Consider the following 19,649-nt stretch of genomic DNA (forward strand, 5'->3'; position numbering starts at 1 on the left):
GTTGCGGTGGTGTGACCACATCACCTGCCACCGTGGTCAGATATGTTGCGTGGGAATGTTTGGTACCATTAAAAAATAATTTGTTTTATAATTATTTCTAGTCAAATTTAATACAGTTATTTGCAGTACCTATTTATCATTGAATGGACAGAAACAATGTTTAGCCATGAATATTTGTCTTAAATAAACCATTTTTCTAACAAAAAACCAGTGGTATTTTATAAAGATACCACAAAATAAAATAAAAACCAACTTGTAAGTTTCCGCCAGTGCACATTCCACTGCGACACTTTCTCCAACGCCTTCTTTGACCGGTCCCACAGCTCACGGAGCAGGGACTCCAGTCACTCCATTCGCTCCACACTGCCCGAACTTTAGAACAAAATGATCAAATCAACTCCCGACAAATAATCTAATAATTCTATTTTATTCAAAAGGTTTAAAAAATGGATTTACCAGGGCAACTTGGCAAAAGGCACGTCCTCGTTTCTCTATCGATTCCTACACACGTCTCTATTGGCCCCTCACATTTCCGTGTGCGTACTTGCATTCCCTTTCCACAAGAAACACTGCATTCGCTCCATGATGACCAAGACAACCTATATTTGAACAAACAGATTCAGTATTTTTCTTAAACATCGAGTGAGACTTTAGAAAAATGAAAGAAGGAAGGATCTCTTATTAGTAACCCAGAAATTACATAAAAGTAGTGATAGTAACTTTGTATAATTTTACAAACAAACCACACCTATTTGTAGTCGTGATGGTAACTGATATGGTCACAAAGGACCAAAAATGTCCTTTTCGACCATTTCAGAAATGTACCACGAGAGATCAGGTTCAAATGAGGCTGTATATTGCCAAATAAATTACGGAACGTATGAGTAGGTACATTAAAAACTATTCACGTGTCACTTGTGTTATGAAAATATTGTGGCAACCCACACATATAATGCACATCGACTATAGCAACCCACACATCGGCTATGGCAACTCAAATCGAGTGACATAGCGAGCTACCTACACGAGACCAGCAACGAACGGAACGAGCGAGCCCGCCACACTTCGTCGCCGCCCGTCCTCAGATCGACACGTACTTCAACTGTTCTCATATTAGAATCACGTGATTATTCTTAAGTATTTTCTTGATTGTAATTTGATAGAACTAAATAAATTTGTGTTAAAAGTAATCCGCTTTCATCTTGCTTCCCTTCTGATAAATTAAAGTGGTATTCAACTAGAAACCATAATATCAAACGAGACTATTGAAAACCCAATAATTAATGATTTTTTAATAATATCCAATTTCTGTGAGCAAAGCTCTTGATAATTGCTATATTCAGACTGACCACTTGGAGCAGTTGGTCCCCTGGCAGGGCTCCTGCTGCGCATCAGCGCCCGCGCACGTGGCGCCCCCGTACAGTGCGCGCGGGGCTGAGCAGCTGCGGTAGCGCCGCCGACTGCCTGCCCCGCAGCGCACAGAGCACGACGTCCACTCGCCCCATGAGCTCCAGCCCCCGTCCACCTGCAGTCAACACATTCCTGTACTTCATCCAGTGATTAATTTCACTCTAACACTAAATAAGAAGGGATTGTCGGTAGGCAAAACAGCAGCAATTGTCAGGAGGCTTGAGGTTGCAGGGTATGCCATACTCTCACCGATTCTGACTAGCCCACCATGATTACATCATTCTGTAAAATTATTCTTCAAAATAAAGTTGGAACTCACCTTACAAGGGACAATAAAGCATTCCCTCGATTCCGTGCCATTACCTCTGCACGCGCTCTTGTCCAACATGTCTTCAGGCAGTTTTCTAACAGTTGCGTTCGATGATTTGCCTTCAATAGGAGTTTGGCCGCTAGACAAAGGTGAATTATTCTTATGCGGAATTTTATCTGAAAGGAATAAGATAGTTTGATAATGTAAGTACCAAATGTGTTGACTGGGACTGATACTCAGTATGTATTATCTTAGTAGTAAAAATAAGCGCATGTCTTTGCCCACCCATTGTTATGCTAACCGGTCAGTATGACCAACTATACAGATTGAAACAGCATTGTGCATATCGCTCACTCCTTTCAAGAACGTCATAAATCAAAAATCGTCAATTTTCACTTGTGCATATTTTCGGAATGCCCAGAAAATGTACTATATCCCAGCAAAGGAGGCATATTTTTAACTTGATATTTACCCGATACAGGGCAGAAAGTGTTGTTTTTACATTTTGAAGAAAAGGTATTGTTTATAATTTTTTTAAATGTACTAAAATATTTTCAAATGGAGAAAAACCTTCAGGTTTTACCTAAAAAGATCTGTTTTGCACAGTAAAAAGTTCAATAAGTGGCTTGATATTAATTTTTAATACATTGAATTATATTTTTAAACTTTAAAAACGTTCTATTGAAAAATCAAGTTTTTTGATTTATGACGTTCTTGAAAGGAGTGAGCGATATGTGAACATTATTCTAAATAGTCCATAATCAAAATCGTAGAAAACCCAACATTGTGTTTGAGAAATCAAGGATAATTAAAACTAAAATCACCTCTAATACCAATAGCAAAAAGAATACGAGTTCGAACTGGCTATTCAATAAGCAGGTATCATTCATATTGTGCCAATCTGTCTTGACCCAAGTAAGGTATGGAATATATGTAAGATACGGATATACCTGTGGTATTAGTGGGAATGGTTTGGTCATTTTGTACAACGTGGTGGGAATATCCAGAGACAGCTTCCAAGTCTCCATGAAACTGGCATTCCCTACTTCTGGTACTCAGCCCCGGGCCACACGTTGCGCTGCACTCACTCCATTGTGACCAAGAGCTCCACTCGGCTGGCACTAATGATAATCAATACACATTAAAATGACATTTGCTCACATATGTGTATTACATATAACTAAAACCTAGGTTGCCGACATTAGAATTGGACCCATTGGATTTATTGTATAAACATTGTTAATAATTTGTTTTAAAATTATGAAAAAACAAAACTCTGTTTTGTCATCTGTCATTGTTCCATAATTTTTAGCACAGGTATCATATGCGTTTGAAGTTTTCTGATAGTAAGTTGATAGTTTTTCATCCGCTCTAGGTACTTGTACATATAAGTAGAGCACAACTTACATAAGCTACAAGTATGGGTATACCCCCGATTGCCCTAGCTCTTACTGCTATTCTTCTTCTTCTCTTCAAATCGTAAATAGTATTCTTTCTCCATTTGAATGTCTTCACAGATCAGTCTGTGAAGACATTCAAATGGAGGAAGAATACTATTGATGTAATCAGTTACATTGCTTTTATATAATCCTGATTGGGCGTATCAATTTGATGTGGGACCCACTTAGGTCAGAAGAAGAAGAAAGTGATTTTTTTCATATAATATTCGTCAGGAAAAAGGTGCGTCAGCAATTTAATGCCAGCTGTCAAGCGGATATTACTTGAACAAATGAGAGCATAGAGGAAGTGCAAGCATTATAGAGCTAATCAAATTTTCTACTGAATGTTTACTGAAATTTCAGTAAACATAATTAAACGGGGTGCTTTTACATTGATTTTAATCAAATGGGGTAATTTACTAATACTACATTACATCCCAAGATAGTAGCCACATAAAGGTTTCTTACATAGAATATTATAGACGGCTCTAGTATAAGTGAGTGCTCACCCAAAACTTTGACAAGAAATTCCTTCTGAACATTTCCGACTTTGTTGTGAGCGTTGCACATATACCTTCCGGCACTGCCGAGACTTGCGTCCATAACGTTCAGGAACTTTCCATCTCTGGACAAGTGAAGGGAGTCTGCTCCGTATGAATTATACAAACGGAAACCATCCTGGAAACACGATACAATCAGTTAGCGAAGGGCGAGTTCATAATTTGCACCTAAACCCAATACCAAAAAGTACTTCCAAAGCCATATTTTTTTTGACAATTAAACAACACTTTTTTTAAAGAGTAAAATATGCGACTTGAAAAATCAGCATTTGTGTTACAAGTAAAATAAATTAGTACCTTAGAGGACTGCAACCCCAAGCACTCTAGACATTGCTAGCATTATCATTTTGCTATCAACTATTCCTTCCTCATTTACATTCCTATACAGCCGTAATGTCCTTCACACTGTGCCCCTCACTTGAAGATCCAAGACTCTGGGGGGCAGGACAGGCACTTTGCCTCCATATGTCAATGATCGAGTAAACATCGCATCATACTGATGCGGTGCCCTATGCACCACTTTTGTGCGGATAGTGGCCAGAAGAAGAGGAGAACTTCCGCAACTTTTAAAAATATTTTAGGTTGGCCTTTACATTTAAGAAAAATATATTGATAATTACCTTATACCAAATTATTTCTGGTTCAGGATGCGCCACGGCATTACACGACAGTTGGAATCCCCTTCGAATCTTGGCTATCACCGTTCCATTGGGGAGCAAGTAGCCCTTCTTCTCATCCGGCTCTTCTTCCAGGATGGTCGGAGCTTCCACAACCTCAAACACAAACAGCATCTCCACCATCCCCACTAAGTTGGTACCAATACAGGAATAGTTACCATTGTCAGCAACTGTCACATTCTGAAGCAACTGAAATTTTAACGTTGAATGCATATTATTTCAGCACTAATTACTGTTTTGATAAAGCATGGTCATCCATATCTAATATTATTTATCTATCTCATGTTGATGCCTGGCCAATATTGAATGGAAAAATGGTACAATGTAAAAAAATGCAGATAATATTTGAAGGAACATCTCTTGAATTTACATGGGAGTGTTTGCTTGTGGAGTTGATAGTTTTTCATTTGGTCAATAATTAATAATTATTCAACAATTCACAATTAATATATTATACCAATAAACTCTGTTATACGGCACTGAAACCTGATGGTCTGTTGGTGAGAACCCAGATCTGGTTAAGATGACTTTGTTTAATGCTGTTTTGTTTAGCACTGTAGAACATATCCCCGCATAAAGCGAGGACTTACTGTATTTACTTACGAGAGTACTATTTGAATCCTTGATTTTAATATTGGGGAATTTGTCATCGACAATATCGAAGTATGGGTGCTTGAGCCAACGGATCACCGGTTTGGGGTTGCTGGTAATGGGACATTCTAGTTGTACATTTTGTCCTCGCTTAGCGACATACATCATCCCGCCATCTTTCTGCTGTTCCACAAATGGGCTCACTAAAAAACAACCGATTCATCATGATCCTGCAAATAGTACAGTAAAACCGGGAATATTGAGACTACTCTCGACTTATGTGTTGCTCTACAAACTTAATCGATTCCTCTAATTATTCATCTAATAAAAATAACATTACTAAATAAATAGAATACCCAGAAGAGTAATCACTAGTAGAGTGAGGTCTATAAATTGTATACATTATATAGTGAGGTGCGAAACGCCTGCCAAATATGCAAATTTAGAATTTACGAAATCGAACCCAGAACCACCAGCAGCTAATAAGCTAACCACTTTACTATGGAGGTGGACAAAAATATCAGTGTAATAAAAAAAAGTTTGGAACAGTTGGCTTACCCCAAACGTCCAGTTTAAAATTCATTTTATCCTCTCCTATGCTGTTTCTCGCAACGCAAGTATAGTTCCCTCCGTGTTCCCTGGACACCTTCTTGATGACCAGGACTTGGCCTTGGTCTTCGGTCAAAACATTAGAGTCGTAAAACCTCATGTAATTTTTGTCTTTGAACCAGTAGATATCAGGTATCGGGTTCCCTTGCGCTCGACAGTTTAACTTGATTGACTGTCTTTCCAGAGTCTCTATTGTCTTCCACCTGTTTATGGTTTTGTTGTTGTTACTGAGGATTATTTCACTATTGCCGACGTCTATAATTTCGGGATAAACTGAAAAAACAAATTTTGTAAATAAAAATTAAATGATGACCAATCAATAAAACTTAAAAGAGAATGAAACTATGGCAAATCACAAGGACATTTGGAAAGAATGTGAGATGAAATGGCTTGGAGTCATAAATTTTATTTTCCACAACTCACCGAGAACGTCGATATTTATGTCCGTTTCCTCTAATCCGATTCTGTTTTTGGACATGCAGGTGTATTTTCCACCATCCCGAGAGTGTAAGTTCTTAAAGTACAATTCAGTCATGTTCAAAGCCTCGGAATCATTCAGAACTATTCCATTCCTTATCCACATCACAGAAGAAGGAGGGTTGCCAGAAGATATGCACATGATTGAAACATTTGAACCAGCCTACAAAAACACCTTTGCATTTAAATTGTATAAAATTGAAAATTTTCAAGGATAAGTGATTATTTATTTGTGTGTCTAGTAAACAGTTTGTGACAGTATGGTACCCAAAATTCAAACCTCGATTTCTCTATTCCTAGTATTGACATCATAATGATTTTTAGCTTAAAACGTAGCAAAAATTTTATACTACTGACATCTGTGAAAATAATCCCAAAAATTTCCTTTTTCAACATTTACATGATAAAAATAGGCTATCGATTATAGATGCCACCGTGATTCAACAAATTATATCTGCAACCATGTGTCCCAATCGCAAGTTGATCTTAATTTGATCTTACGTTTTATATTAAATATCTCATCTTTGTCAACCCTCAAATGGATAACTTACTCCAATATCTGTTATTATAGTAAAATTAAAACTCAAATCATAAATAAAAGACAATTAAAATTGTTCATGGTTGAAAATTGCCAATATTTTTTTTTGGATTTTTTTAATAAGTAGATAAAATATGCAGTCAGCTAGTTCCTGTCTTTGGATTAACATTCGTCAACTTATAGGACTTACTTTCAATGAAAGGTTCCCACCACCGTCAGTGATGTCGGGAACGCCGGTAACATTGAGTTTAACTATAGGAACTCTGGGTAACTCCACTATGCTGATGTTGAAGTGTTTGGTCGCATTTCCCGCCTTGTTTTTGGCCAAACAGGAGTAGTTCCCTTCAGAATGTCGGGACACATTGAAGGTCTTCAGTATTCGACCATCGCCAATCACATCCCAATCTGGTGTATATCTATAATTTAAGTATATTTTTATGCAACATTATGTCATCTTAAATAGTAATAAGAATTTGAATAAAAACCATAATTTTTTTTTAAAATGTACACATATGGGATTAAGAATATTCTAGAAAAAGTATGGTATTTTAAACTCACTTAACTGTCCAGTCAATATCTGGCTTTGGGTATCCAGACACGACACAATCCAATCTGACTGCTTGTCCCAACCTTACTTCCATATTCACACTCTCCGGGCCTTCAATTTTGGGAGGCGCTGAAAACATTTCAGGTGTTTTAACAACCAAAAATTACAATGATAATATTATATTTTTCACTTTTTTTTAAAGTGATTCAATAATTTTCTATAATGTATCTTGTCGTGATGACTGTCTGATGTTAAGACCACCATTGCACTCTAAATTAAACAAGCATTTTCGTCATTGTCTCGACTTTTAGTCATTTTTATTTTTTATAATCAATAGCTTTTAAAATGCAAAATTATAAAAGAAAACATTGAATCAAAGTGAACAGAATTAGGAAAATACTCTTTTAGTCATTAATGAATGATTAAGTTACTGACCCATTCAGATAGATTAATCGGGTGACAATTTGAAATTGTCTACATGGATTTTGTTAGTTTTCAATAAAATATAAATAGTAATGTTTGTCCTATTTACCTGACACCTGCACAAAAAACTTTTTAGTAGTCTGTCCGTGGGGATTGGAAGCGACACATATGTGTTCTCCAGCGTGATGTGTTTTGGCAAAGTTCCTTCTCAGTATGGGCGATATATCTCCGATCATTTCTAAATTTCTAAGCCATTGTACCTGGAAATTGGTACTAAATATAAAAACAAGGATACAGAAAAGGTCGGGAGCCTTTCTTAACCTTTCACCGAGATTTACGTTACTTTCAACATAAAACTGTTTAAAATGTAAACATTAAAAGAGTAATAAATTTGTATTTCATATGAAAAATAGTAAAAATAGTGAAAACAATTTACAGTTGTTGATTGTTATGATTCGTTAGCAATAATTCCACTATTTCAAACCTCCAAGAAAATGTTACACAATATTGATGAAGAGATCAACTTTATAATCATAAATAAGATCATATTCTTACATCGGCCGCAGGATTGGCATCAACGTGGCAAGCCAATTTCATAGGGTCTCCTTCCAGGAAGTGGACGTGCTCCGAGTCCCGGTTAATTCCGTCGGGGAAGGACGGCGGCCACTGGACCACCAGCTTGAACGTGGCGGAAACTTTCCCTCCGGCGTTGGAAGCCAAACATGAATATTCCGATGCATCGTGCCTGGACACGTTTGCTAGTTTGAGAACTGTCTTGTTGACATTGTCTTTAATAATATCAGAATTCTGAAAAAAAACGACAACGTATAACCGAGGATTTCTTATAAGTAAACATACTACTATACTTCTGACTCTTATCTTCATCTAATGGTGCATAGTGCACTGCATACTGGTAGTGTTAAAATGATCAATTTTGTTTGTAACGTCTTAGTGTATTAACCAATTATATTTTCTGATTTTATTTAAATCTCATATTAATAAAATCAGAAAATAAATTAAGAAGTTATTAGACTTTCATATTTCATTTGAATAACTTCTTCAACTTTGTTCAGATATTAATAAAAATCTTCATAACAATCCCTATGTGGGGTAAAATCTAGCAATAGTAAACAAACTTTGGACACTCAAAATATCATTTAAACCTCGCTGGGAATTAACCTTATTCATGGGAACTAAAGTACGATTCGAAGGCAAGCAACTAACACTTCCTGCATAATATGTATATGGAGATAGCATTGTTTGGCTACTACACCTGCAATAGCAAGTGGCTTGTATTGCAAGTGCTACTTATCTAGGCAAATGTTATTCATCTTAGATGATCATTACCATCCATAATTTTAGCTAAGTGTTGAATTTGTAAATATGTTTTTTAAGACATTTTTTGTAAGGAAATTTTGTAATTTGATTTACCTTATACCACTGTATACTCGGCATTACTGCGGTATGTTTCAGTGGGCACTCCAAGTTAGCGATAGACCCTTCTACAGCTATAATGGTCTTACTGTGTTCTTCTGGATTTATCAAAGTTGGTGGAGCTAAAATTAAAAGCATAGCTGTTAACCTCTCTGTGAGAGTTCTCAAACCATACTGTATCTGAGAATAAATGCTCAAAATTTAATATTGAGAAAACATAATCACAATCAAATGTGATACTACTAATAGTGCGTTTTACCAATCTTTAACAACCACTGTTGCTAAAACAAATGGGTTTTTAATTTTTTTTAAATATGGTTAAGTTGGTATGATAGAAGCAGGAAGACCCTGCTTAGTACTGTTTCAGTGCTGCAAAGTAGTATTGAGATTTCCTAAAACTGAGCACGATTTTGTTGCTTTAGTATTGTTTTGGTCTCCCGGCATAGACCGGTTACAACATGTGTTAAAAGATATTTACATTTTAAGATGACCTCATTTAACACAGTATCATTATTTTGAACCCCTCAAGTGAGGTCTTACTGTGATTGTAGAAAATCTTCAAGAAACTATTTAACTCCACAAATCTTACTACCGGGCCATTTTTTTCGAAATTGAGAGCATCAGAATTATTTCGGGAATTTTGTTCACCCATATTCTCCAAATTATGGGGGTCGAATCAAATGGAATATAATAAGATACAGATGGTTGCGCAGCAAGTTGGTAAAAATATATGAAATATACCAATAACTTGGATATGGTAATCAATTTCTACGGATCCCTCAGTATTGGCAGCTTGGCACGTGTATTTTCCAGTCAGCTCTTCAGTTGCGAGTCTCAGTGATAATGTTCCATCAGATTGCACCTTAGTATGCAGATCTGTAAAGATTATTTATTTTAATTTACAAAAATTACTTTGATTATTATAAATTAATTCAATCGTTGACCGGTTTCAAAGCAATTTGCTCCTTCCCCGAGACTAAAACTTCTTAATAGTGCATCATTGACTACTCGGAAGCGCGATATATCAAATTTGATTTTTAATTTTAGTTTTAAATGTCAGATTAAACTCCAAAAGTTGATAAGACTTTAAATGAATAAAATAATAATCTGGCATGTCGTCTGCCAGACATCCTAATTGAAAGTATTGTGTATGGCGTAGATTTAGAACACAAGGAAATTATAATAATCTGATTTTTGTCATGGAAAAATGTATTTTTATTAAAAAGAATTACATATGTCCATAGATGAATTTCTATCTGTGTTAACATATTTTACCAATAATAACAAAATCAGCAACAAAGATTACATATGTAATGCAGTCGTCAGATAAAGCAGGGTTTATATTGATGAGTCTTTACTGTATGTTACTTATTATTACCATTTATAATGTATTTCCCATCTTTCATCCAGGAAACATAAGGTTTAGGGTTGCCGCTTCCCCGACAAGGGATATTAAACTCCTCTTCCCCGGCTAGTAGTTGGATATTCGCTGGTAACTCACTGGCCAATATGTTGGGAGCTTCTAAAAATTCAATTAAAAACATTAGAATATTTCTACTAGTTTACTTTGTAAATTTCTTATTAACAAACTGCGCAAAAGGAACTTACCATTGAGAACCACGTAGAAAATCTTTTCAGAGAATCCTGCATAGTTCTCGGCAGCGCAAATAAATGTTCCGGAATTGTTCCGTGTGACGCTTGTTATATTGAGACGGCCAGAATCATTTAATCTACCAGGGAAACATTATTCAATTTAATTCAATATGTTAAATAATTGTTTAATTGGCGGACTTATTGCTAAAAAGAAATATTCGACCGAAAATAGTTAACAATGTGAATGGTCAAGGTTTGTACCAAAAGCAGACAATGCTAACAGAAGATAAAAAAATAATAAAGAATATATTTTTTCTGATTTCATAATAGCAGCAAAAGAATAAAAAAAGTGTATTTTGTAGAGGGAGAGTGATAGAATCAAAGAAGAATAGTGTTAATAGGTTATTATGTAGTTAGTAATATTTTAGATGTGACATCAAATCCATAGTAATTCATGAGTAATTATTACAAAAGGTGGTGTATGATTAATAAAGTAAAGGCCATACATAGAACAAACCAAAGAAAGACACACTCTCAATTGGAACAGAAGCTCTGTCTCATCACAAGAGCGAATAAGTTCCTCAATAACTCAAATTATTTCCTTAATCTTGAAATGAAAAACCAAAGTTTCTGAATGATGTTTATAACTTGAAGGTAAAAAAATAATGGAACTCTTGAAAGATATCAAGGAAGTAGCATCTTTCACTGGGAGATGTAAGTCATTCTAAAGTCTAACAGCACAGGAATAGAATTGCTAAAAAATTGTGAGGTTTTAGAGATGAGGCAAGCAAAGTAAATGAAAAGATAACCTTCTTCAGTACTGACTAAGTAATTTTGGATAATACAGGTACTCTGATTAGTCTAACAATTATTTTAATGAAGAATTTTTTCTGTCTTTGCATAAAAATAACAGGAAATACTGATACAAATAATATAATACTTAATTTCTCACACAATATCAGTAGAGTTAGTAAGCGGCTGTCCATCTTTGGTCCATATTATATTGGGTTCTGGGAAACCGATAGCATGGCAATCCAATACTATGTATGAGCCATTTGTTGACTTGATCACTTCATTTCCAGGAGGATAAATGTACGGGGGAACTAGAATAGTAAATAAGAAGTACCATATTTAGAAGACAATGAGAGAAAAATCATTTTTTTTTGTATTTATCAAATCTCGGAAGAAATTTGATAAATACTATATAAAATGATTTTTCTATATAAAATACTATATAAAAAAGAAAAACTGTTCTTTTATACGGGAATCTAAGGATAATAATGATAAATTAATAAATATAACAAAAATCAAAATAATATCATACCAAAGACTAACACTAGATAGTCTCGACTTGAGTTTCCTGCCTTATTTATTGCTTCACATTTGTATACCCCCGAGTCTGTCAAATTCGCTACAAATCTGAAAGGAATAAAAGCAAGTAATTTAATTTTAAACAACACGATTTGACAACTATAGAAAAAGTTACTAAAACCCTTTTAAAACAGTTTTAATTTTTAAAAAAATTAAGACATTAACAGCAAACAGGACAGGGAATTGAAATTGAGTACTCCTACCTGATGTTGAAAATAACAGAGGGCAAAAAATAACTTAAGCATTCCTTGATTTCGGACTGCAAAATTTCATTTTGAATCCAAGTGATGGATTTTTAAAAATTTATAATAACAGATAGTTTTGTCTTTTTCTCTCAATTTGTGTATTATACTGGGAGCGGTAACTATTACATAAAAGGAATGATACCCATTTGGCCAACAATGGTTCATCAACAGACTGATACTTAAGATTCTATCTAGTTACAGTTCTATGGTAGAAAGTCCATTCTTGCCAACCACACAACCGCACATACATACCATATAATGCTGTCATTCTCTAACGGACATCTTTTTCACACACATATCTTACAATTAGTTACAAAGTATGATACCTCAGTGTATTATCAGAGTCTAGCTGCATACGATCAGACGGCACGATAAGTTCCTTGTTAAACATCCACGTTACTCGCGGGACAGGAACGGCGTACACGGAACACGGTAACACAACCAACTGCCCTTCTACAGTTTGCAATACGGGGTCAGAAATTTCATTTAAAATTGCAGGCTTTACTGTAATTCGAGGAAAAAATAATCAATTAGAAGGAGTTATAAAATTCTTAGCAAGTTATGTGGTGCTACCTGAAATGTAAAATTCTGCTTTTATAAAGATTAGTATTCACTATATAATCAATATATTAGCACTTCACACATTAGTAATTTCTTCAAGTACTGCAACTTAAGAATGGTAAAATACAAACATTAAATGTACACTGAAAGCTCCTGAAAACGGCATGAAATAGTAATTAAAAGTTACATTTTTCTTATTTTCGTATCCATATCTAATGGTATATGGGGGACTTTAACATATGATGCAGCATCAGTTTTGTACACTTAAAATTCTTTGCAGACACCTATTCTCAAAGCCAAATACAACCACTAATCGACTAACCGATATATGATGGTGAATTTGATAATTTACAAAAAAAAGAGATTTTTTTGTTACCTAAAACATTGACCGTGAAATTCCTTTGTAATGTTCCAACTGGATTAGTAGCAACACAACTGTATGTCCCGTGATCAATCTCCCTAACTTCTTTTATAACAAGGTTATTATTGACATCCGTATGGCTACAAAAAATAAAATACAAATAAGAATAAAATATAATTTATATTTGAAGCACTAACTTTGTGATTTTCCATTTTATAATTAAAATGAAACTTTGTTTTAAAATCACTATAAATATTTTATTATAACTTAATTATAAAGTCTACCAGGTAGCTTCAAAACCAATAGACATTATAATAAAATATTTAATAATATATAAGTTGTAATAAAATATTTATGGTGATTTTAAAACAAAGTTACATTTTAACTATGTATTAAGAATAAAATAGTTAAAATAATTCATATCAATGTAAATGACTACTGTAATATTAATTTTTAAGTGAAACTTCATGAGAGAATTTTCAGTCAATTGTTAAAGCATATTTTGGTACAAAATGTACAAAATTCCACTTCTGTAGTGTATAGTATAATACACTGAGCACATTTTAGTTTTTTGCCACTGCTATAGTTAATAGCATTTGAATTTCAATTACAAAAGCAGAATAAAAACACATATATATACACAATATTTGTAAAGACCACCGGGATTCCATCCTTTGTCCAAGTTACAAATGGCTTTGGTTTCCCAACAGCGTCACAGTTCAGGGACAGCTCACTTCCTGCCATTGTTTCAATAACATCCTCCTTCCCCTCGCCATCCTGAACGTCTTCATAGTCATCGTCTGCTCCATTGTGTGACTTGCTGAACTTTGGTGGACCTGGAAATTTATTTATTCTGTTATTAGTATAATTTTCCTAATGATCTAAGAATTTTTCGATCTGTATTTAAAGAAATAGTGACACATGATATGCAAAAATGGATCTTCCAGTAGAGATTTAAACATCGGTGACCTTAAACCAATGTTTATTTAAGAAAATTCTTGTGTTTTGTCTTAACTTTTGTTATGGAAAACTCTCTTGAATTCATACTACGAATTTTGAGATAAAAATCTTGCGCATGATTTGAATGAGTTATTTTTTACAGACTCGCTATCTCAAACATTTACTCCTAATTGTTAACTAAAAAAATGTTCGTTTCAAAATTAAAGAAAGCTTACGTTGTACTTCCAAGCGGAAATCGTATCGGTCTTCTCCTACAATATTGACTCCGACACATGAATAATTGCCTTCCTGTTCATGAAATACTCCATTAACGATGAATTCAATTTCAGTATTGGCTTCGATGCTCTTCTCTTCTAAAGAATCGACAAAGTTGAATTCGGATATATTGACTCCATCCTTCTGCCAATATAAAGATGGTAGAGGCTTCCCTTGCAAATACCTGCAATGGACGACATTTTGTTAAATATCTGTCAATCTTTTTAAATAAATTGTGCATACGGTGGAAGTACATCTTACCTACACTTTGCATGGAAGACATCTCCTTCTTTGATTATTAGCGATTTATTTCCTTTGGTTACGATTGGTGGTTCTGTAATCATGAAAATTTGTATGCTATATTGCAGATATATTTTACTCTTATATCTATGAATCTGTTATGTGCATTCATATAACAACGATTGAGCTAAAACTGCGTTGAATCAATTTTAATTGGGCCAGAAGTAAAAAGGAATGGATCATAAAAAAAATCATCACAACATTTGTAAATAATACTCAATTATGGCAGTAGTGCAATTGCACTACTGCCATAATTGAGTATCATCAAAAGATATCATGAGCTTTTGAGGTTTAATTCTTGGCTAAATGATTAATAAATCTACTTAACTAAAGAGGGCGTAAAATCATGTTATAAATCTACTCAACTATAGATGACAGTGACATACGCAATGTGCTTCAACCTGTATGTGCTTTGATTCAATTCTCAGATTGATAGTAGATCTACTGAAGTAGAGATGGCAGCAGTGCAATTACTCTTTAAAATATGACATGAACGTTTTGCGGTTTGAGTCTTGGCTATGTGAATATTAAATCTACTTAACAAAAGAGGGTATAAAATTATGTTATAAATCTACTCAACTATAGATGGCAGTGACATACGTAATTTGCTTCAATTATTGACCTGTAGATTTCATCCTGCATGCGTTTTGGCTTGAATCTCAGATTGATAGTAGATCTACTGAAGTAAAGATGGCAGTAGTTCAAACATTGAGCATTCGAATGGAAAAACAAATTAAACCAAGCAAAACGCTGCCATTTTTTATTGTTGCAGTAATTTTTCCGCTTAGATATTTCCACTTTATCAAACTTACCTAGACCTTCGACAAAAACATGAACATCTTCCTTTAGGACCCCATATTGGTTTGTAGCTACACAGGTATACTTTCCCCCATCCTTTACATCAACCCTGTAGAGAAGTAAGACTTTCCCATCCACCATAGTTTCAGTATTTAATAATTTGATGTCATCGAAGTACCAATCCACTGTGGGAAGAGGTATACCAGTCACCTTACAAGGGATATTGATAGAATCATAGATGTTAATCGTTTTATCTGGAAAAGAGTTGTTAAAACTTTTAACATTGAATTTGGCACTGAAATTGAATTATTTCAGCAAAATGAAATTTTTGAGTCTAAATTGTCTATGATTGTCCATGGTTTGTCTCAAAATATATTAGATAAAAATTTTAATTTTACTGTAAATTTTTAACAAATTTATGAGGACGCTTTACAAAGTTATGATTTTATACCAACATGATAGAACAGTTTTTGGGAGAAACAAATTTAATAAATGAAAATAGTGTATGAAATAAATAGAGATTATAGACATTAACATACTTTCTAATTTTCCAATTAATATAGGCTTTTTCCAAACAGACAGGATAAGAGCGCTTTTAGTAGATCCAAATTGATTTTCAGCTTCACAAATGTACTTTCCACTGTCAACAGGATTTACATTGTGGATTATCAATTCACTTCCATTCACCTGCAATAAATTATAATGTTCAATTAATTAAAGCTTGTCTTTTATTAGTGTTATTAATGACCAAGATAACACTGTTTTGACGCAATACAGTGTTCTATGTACCATTTTTTCCTGGCAAGGGTTAGAAGAAGAGTAAAAAATCCTTTAATATTTATTTTGACCCCATCAGAATCGAACACAGGACCCTCAGGACGGTAGCCAAGTATGCTAACCACTTCACTGCGGAAGCGGACAGGATATTTATTGAATATGTGTCTTCTGTCTTCTTGATCTTAAAATACAATTACAAATTTCTCACATATATCCTCTTAGTCTCTTCAGTTTCCGATAAAGCTGCAGTGCCATCCGGAAGGTACCATTTTATGTCTGGTTTTGGAATACCGGTGGCAACGCAATCCGTAACTGCCATTGTGTCCAATTCGAAAGATATATTTTCTTGAGGAAACTCAATTAACGGGGCTTCAACGTATCTTGTTTCGACGGTATCATGAACTGGAATCAGATAAAAGCATTATTGGAATATGCAGTATTAAATACAAAAATAAGTATTTATTACCTATAGGTACTGTATAATTTTCTGTGATTCTGAAGCTCATTAAATTGGTCTAATTTTATTGTGATTAATGTTTTAAGCATTAATTTTGTGAACTTTATAAAATTAATAAAACGCAACCTTTATTTTTAACCATTTTTATTTTTGGTACTATTATTCCAACCGGTTTCAACAAACACCTCGTCTTCTTCAAGGATGGATGAAGTACATATCAATCTCTGAAGAAGACAAGGTGTTTGTCAAAACCGGTTGGAATAATAGTACAAAAAATAAAAGTGATTAAAAACATTGTTTGGGTTTTGTTAATTTTATAAAGTTTATAAAACGTGCCACAAAGTATCTGAAAAAACATTTAAAATTTTTGTGGTCATACATTTAAACAAAATGGCAATTGTGTTAAACCACTCACCGACATATGCATGTTAGTTTTTATACGGACTAATATTGCGTGTGATTAATATTTTGTGTTAGTATAAATATATAAACAGCAATACGGTAGTGCTATATAGTGGTCAGAGTTTGTTGGTACAGTATAATGATGGCCCTGACCAAGAAAGGGGCAACTCTCAAAATCGGTAGACTAAAATCCCGGTGGGTTGTTTCATGCTAAGATAATTAACATTTAGCTTAATTCTGCGCTTAACTTGTGGCAAAGTAAAATGTGTTACCTATGTCATGTCCTCTAAATGCGTAACAATCATAGACTCCTTCGTGCTCCTTGGTAGGGTTCTTAGCATCCATAAATAGCTGCACTTCCCCAGTATCTAAGACCACTCTTGTCACGTCCCAATCCAATTCCTCGGGTAAGATATCATTGCTTGAAGACACCCATTTGCCTTCGGTAGTGCCGTGGATAATACAAGAGAAAGTTAGCATCCCTCCCTTCTCATACTCCAAAATTTTAGGAAATGCTTCCACCTTCAATGGCATTAATAGATGTACGGAACTCTCTGCTTGAATGGCACCCCCTAAAATACAAAACCAACATTCAGAATTACCGTATTTCAGAATATCGTAACAAGTTTACAGGAGGAGAGCGCTTCTAGAGAGAAAAGCGTAATAGCCTCTTTAAAAATGGAACTATCTTATAGCTCTATAGGTCTTTTCCAAAATAGATCTCCATATTAGAAATGACATTATCCAGACAGAAGTGCCATTCAGTGGTTGACTGATTAAACAAGTTAAATAAATAAATAAAATAAAAAAAGTAATTATTACCTTTATTTGTGGCAATGCAAGTATATAATCCTTCTGTTTCTAACGATAATATAAACTCGTACGAGTAAATAGTAGACATTCCTTTGAAAGATTGACGCAGTGCACCAACATTAATATTTGTATTGGATTCTGAAATATAAAAATTAGAATCAATAGAAATTTCATGACTTTTTCTTGTTTCACTCTAGATCTCTCCAAATAGGTACTGTACACTTTTAGATTTCCCTATTTAAATAATGGATCATCTATGTCAAAAAATTTACTACATTATGATACTTACGATATGTGGTATTTTTATTTTGAAAAACTATTTGTACATCAGCGGGCATTTGGCTTTCCACAATACATTCCAGAAGCACTTCTTTCCCTAGAGGCCCCGTTAAAGTCGGTGGGGTTATTTCGACTTTAGGTGGATCAGCTAAAAAGTAAAAATGCCATAATGGTAGAATGCTAAAACTCAACACTTGATTTAAATATTATTGTTACCCAAACGCATGTATATCCTACCAGTTAGAACGACGTTCACAGAAGCGGCGGAATGGCCCGCAGAGTTGGACGCCTTGCAGACATATTTTCCCGCTGAAGTCTCTTCCAAGTTGGCGATGAGATATTCTACAGTACCGCTTTGACTGTGAAAATGTTGGAAAATTAAATCTAATATGTTCGGATAGAATTTTAGTGATCCCAGTAATTGATTTTACATACATATTGATTTGTCTTTTCATAACAGGTACGCCATCCTTGAACCACCACATGGTGACTGGAACTAGACTGTGAACTTTACACTGCAGAAGAACTTGACTATGGATGTGTCCTGTAACCTATAAATATATTTATTTATGATAAAGTAGTGTTTTATCCGTGTGCCTACATAGGTCCTCGCTTAGATTCCCAGGGGGCTGAAAATAAATGTAAATGATTTTTCACCCTAATATTTATTTAATATTACTCTGGACTAGCACTTGATGCACAGGGATGAAAACGTTATCCTCATACAATTAATGTCAAGTAAATATTGCATTGATATGATGCAGTGCTAACTTTTTTTTCCTAATATTGCTAAATAATTGCTAATAACAGCTTTGCTTGTAAACTAATTGTTTCAGCTTCTCCTTTCAAATGTTAAAAGTGGGAATCAAAGTTTATTGGAGCTCTATGAAGATTTTTTTAAAGATATTTTTTGTCTTGTGATTTTCGATGGCAGCATTTGCACGGTGAAATCGCATCATTACTTACCAACAAAAATAATAACATAACTTCTGCACTGACAGAAATCTATAGTGATTACATTTCGCCACCATCAGAAATCACTAGGAAAACCACATGCCCCGCTCTTTATTTATGAATTTCTGCGCTTGTATGTAACACATTATTTTAAAAGGAATTGTACAATGTTTATACAAATGGCCAATATTGCATGAAAGGCATAATTTTAGGATAAGATTCTTGTCTCATAAATAAAAGCGATCTTAATTTAAAATACACAAAAATGAATCCGATTTTAATTTGGGAAGAAAATTTCTGACATACCTCATCTTGAACCGTCATTATTGGTTTCTCTGGAAAAAAAATCAGAAAAAATAAACAATGTATTAAATTTTAATAAACCATTGGAAACATACATATTTATGGTACAATTTAAAATGTACCTGGAAGTTGTGGGTTGATTCCGGTAGAACTTACGCGTCTAAATGCATTTCCTGATTTGTCAATTCCATTTACCTGAAAATAT

At 34.3% G+C, this 19,649-nt stretch overlaps 1 protein-coding gene across 1 annotated transcript in view; it reads right to left on the reverse strand.

The window, feature by feature from the left end:
- LOC148309471 (hemicentin-1-like) overlaps window positions 1-19,649 on the reverse strand; it is a 34,250-nt gene that overhangs the window by 7,724 nt on the left and 6,877 nt on the right. Inside the window, exons 8-42 of the mRNA XM_088259981.1 lie at window positions 19,567-19,639; window positions 19,448-19,476; window positions 18,623-18,738; window positions 18,425-18,546; window positions 18,198-18,335; window positions 17,918-18,046; window positions 17,368-17,667; window positions 16,445-16,638; window positions 15,999-16,146; window positions 15,474-15,713; window positions 14,623-14,695; window positions 14,322-14,545; window positions 13,787-13,982; window positions 13,162-13,286; window positions 12,551-12,728; window positions 11,933-12,027; window positions 11,561-11,711; window positions 10,624-10,745; window positions 10,394-10,537; window positions 9,757-9,891; window positions 9,013-9,137; window positions 8,137-8,388; window positions 7,691-7,841; window positions 7,170-7,287; window positions 6,802-7,027; window positions 6,020-6,236; window positions 5,546-5,869; window positions 5,000-5,190; window positions 4,340-4,585; window positions 3,669-3,837; window positions 2,671-2,841; window positions 1,730-1,896; window positions 1,350-1,525; window positions 457-599; window positions 254-372 (exon numbers count right to left, since the gene is read on the reverse strand). Of these exons, the coding sequence (XP_088116107.1) occupies window positions 254-372; window positions 457-599; window positions 1,350-1,525; window positions 1,730-1,896; window positions 2,671-2,841; window positions 3,669-3,837; window positions 4,340-4,585; window positions 5,000-5,190; window positions 5,546-5,869; window positions 6,020-6,236; window positions 6,802-7,027; window positions 7,170-7,287; window positions 7,691-7,841; window positions 8,137-8,388; window positions 9,013-9,137; window positions 9,757-9,891; window positions 10,394-10,537; window positions 10,624-10,745; window positions 11,561-11,711; window positions 11,933-12,027; window positions 12,551-12,728; window positions 13,162-13,286; window positions 13,787-13,982; window positions 14,322-14,545; window positions 14,623-14,695; window positions 15,474-15,713; window positions 15,999-16,146; window positions 16,445-16,638; window positions 17,368-17,667; window positions 17,918-18,046; window positions 18,198-18,335; window positions 18,425-18,546; window positions 18,623-18,738; window positions 19,448-19,476; window positions 19,567-19,639 (5,727 nt within the window). The remainder of the gene's footprint in view (window positions 1-253; window positions 373-456; window positions 600-1,349; window positions 1,526-1,729; window positions 1,897-2,670; window positions 2,842-3,668; window positions 3,838-4,339; window positions 4,586-4,999; window positions 5,191-5,545; window positions 5,870-6,019; window positions 6,237-6,801; window positions 7,028-7,169; window positions 7,288-7,690; window positions 7,842-8,136; window positions 8,389-9,012; window positions 9,138-9,756; window positions 9,892-10,393; window positions 10,538-10,623; window positions 10,746-11,560; window positions 11,712-11,932; window positions 12,028-12,550; window positions 12,729-13,161; window positions 13,287-13,786; window positions 13,983-14,321; window positions 14,546-14,622; window positions 14,696-15,473; window positions 15,714-15,998; window positions 16,147-16,444; window positions 16,639-17,367; window positions 17,668-17,917; window positions 18,047-18,197; window positions 18,336-18,424; window positions 18,547-18,622; window positions 18,739-19,447; window positions 19,477-19,566; window positions 19,640-19,649) is intronic.

The sequence above is a fragment of the Brachycentrus maculatus genome, unplaced genomic scaffold (genome assembly GCF_059751285.1).
Source record: "Brachycentrus maculatus isolate JH-2025_06_01 unplaced genomic scaffold, ASM5975128v1 h1tg000122l, whole genome shotgun sequence".
Lineage (NCBI taxonomy): Eukaryota > Metazoa > Arthropoda > Insecta > Trichoptera > Brachycentridae > Brachycentrus > Brachycentrus maculatus.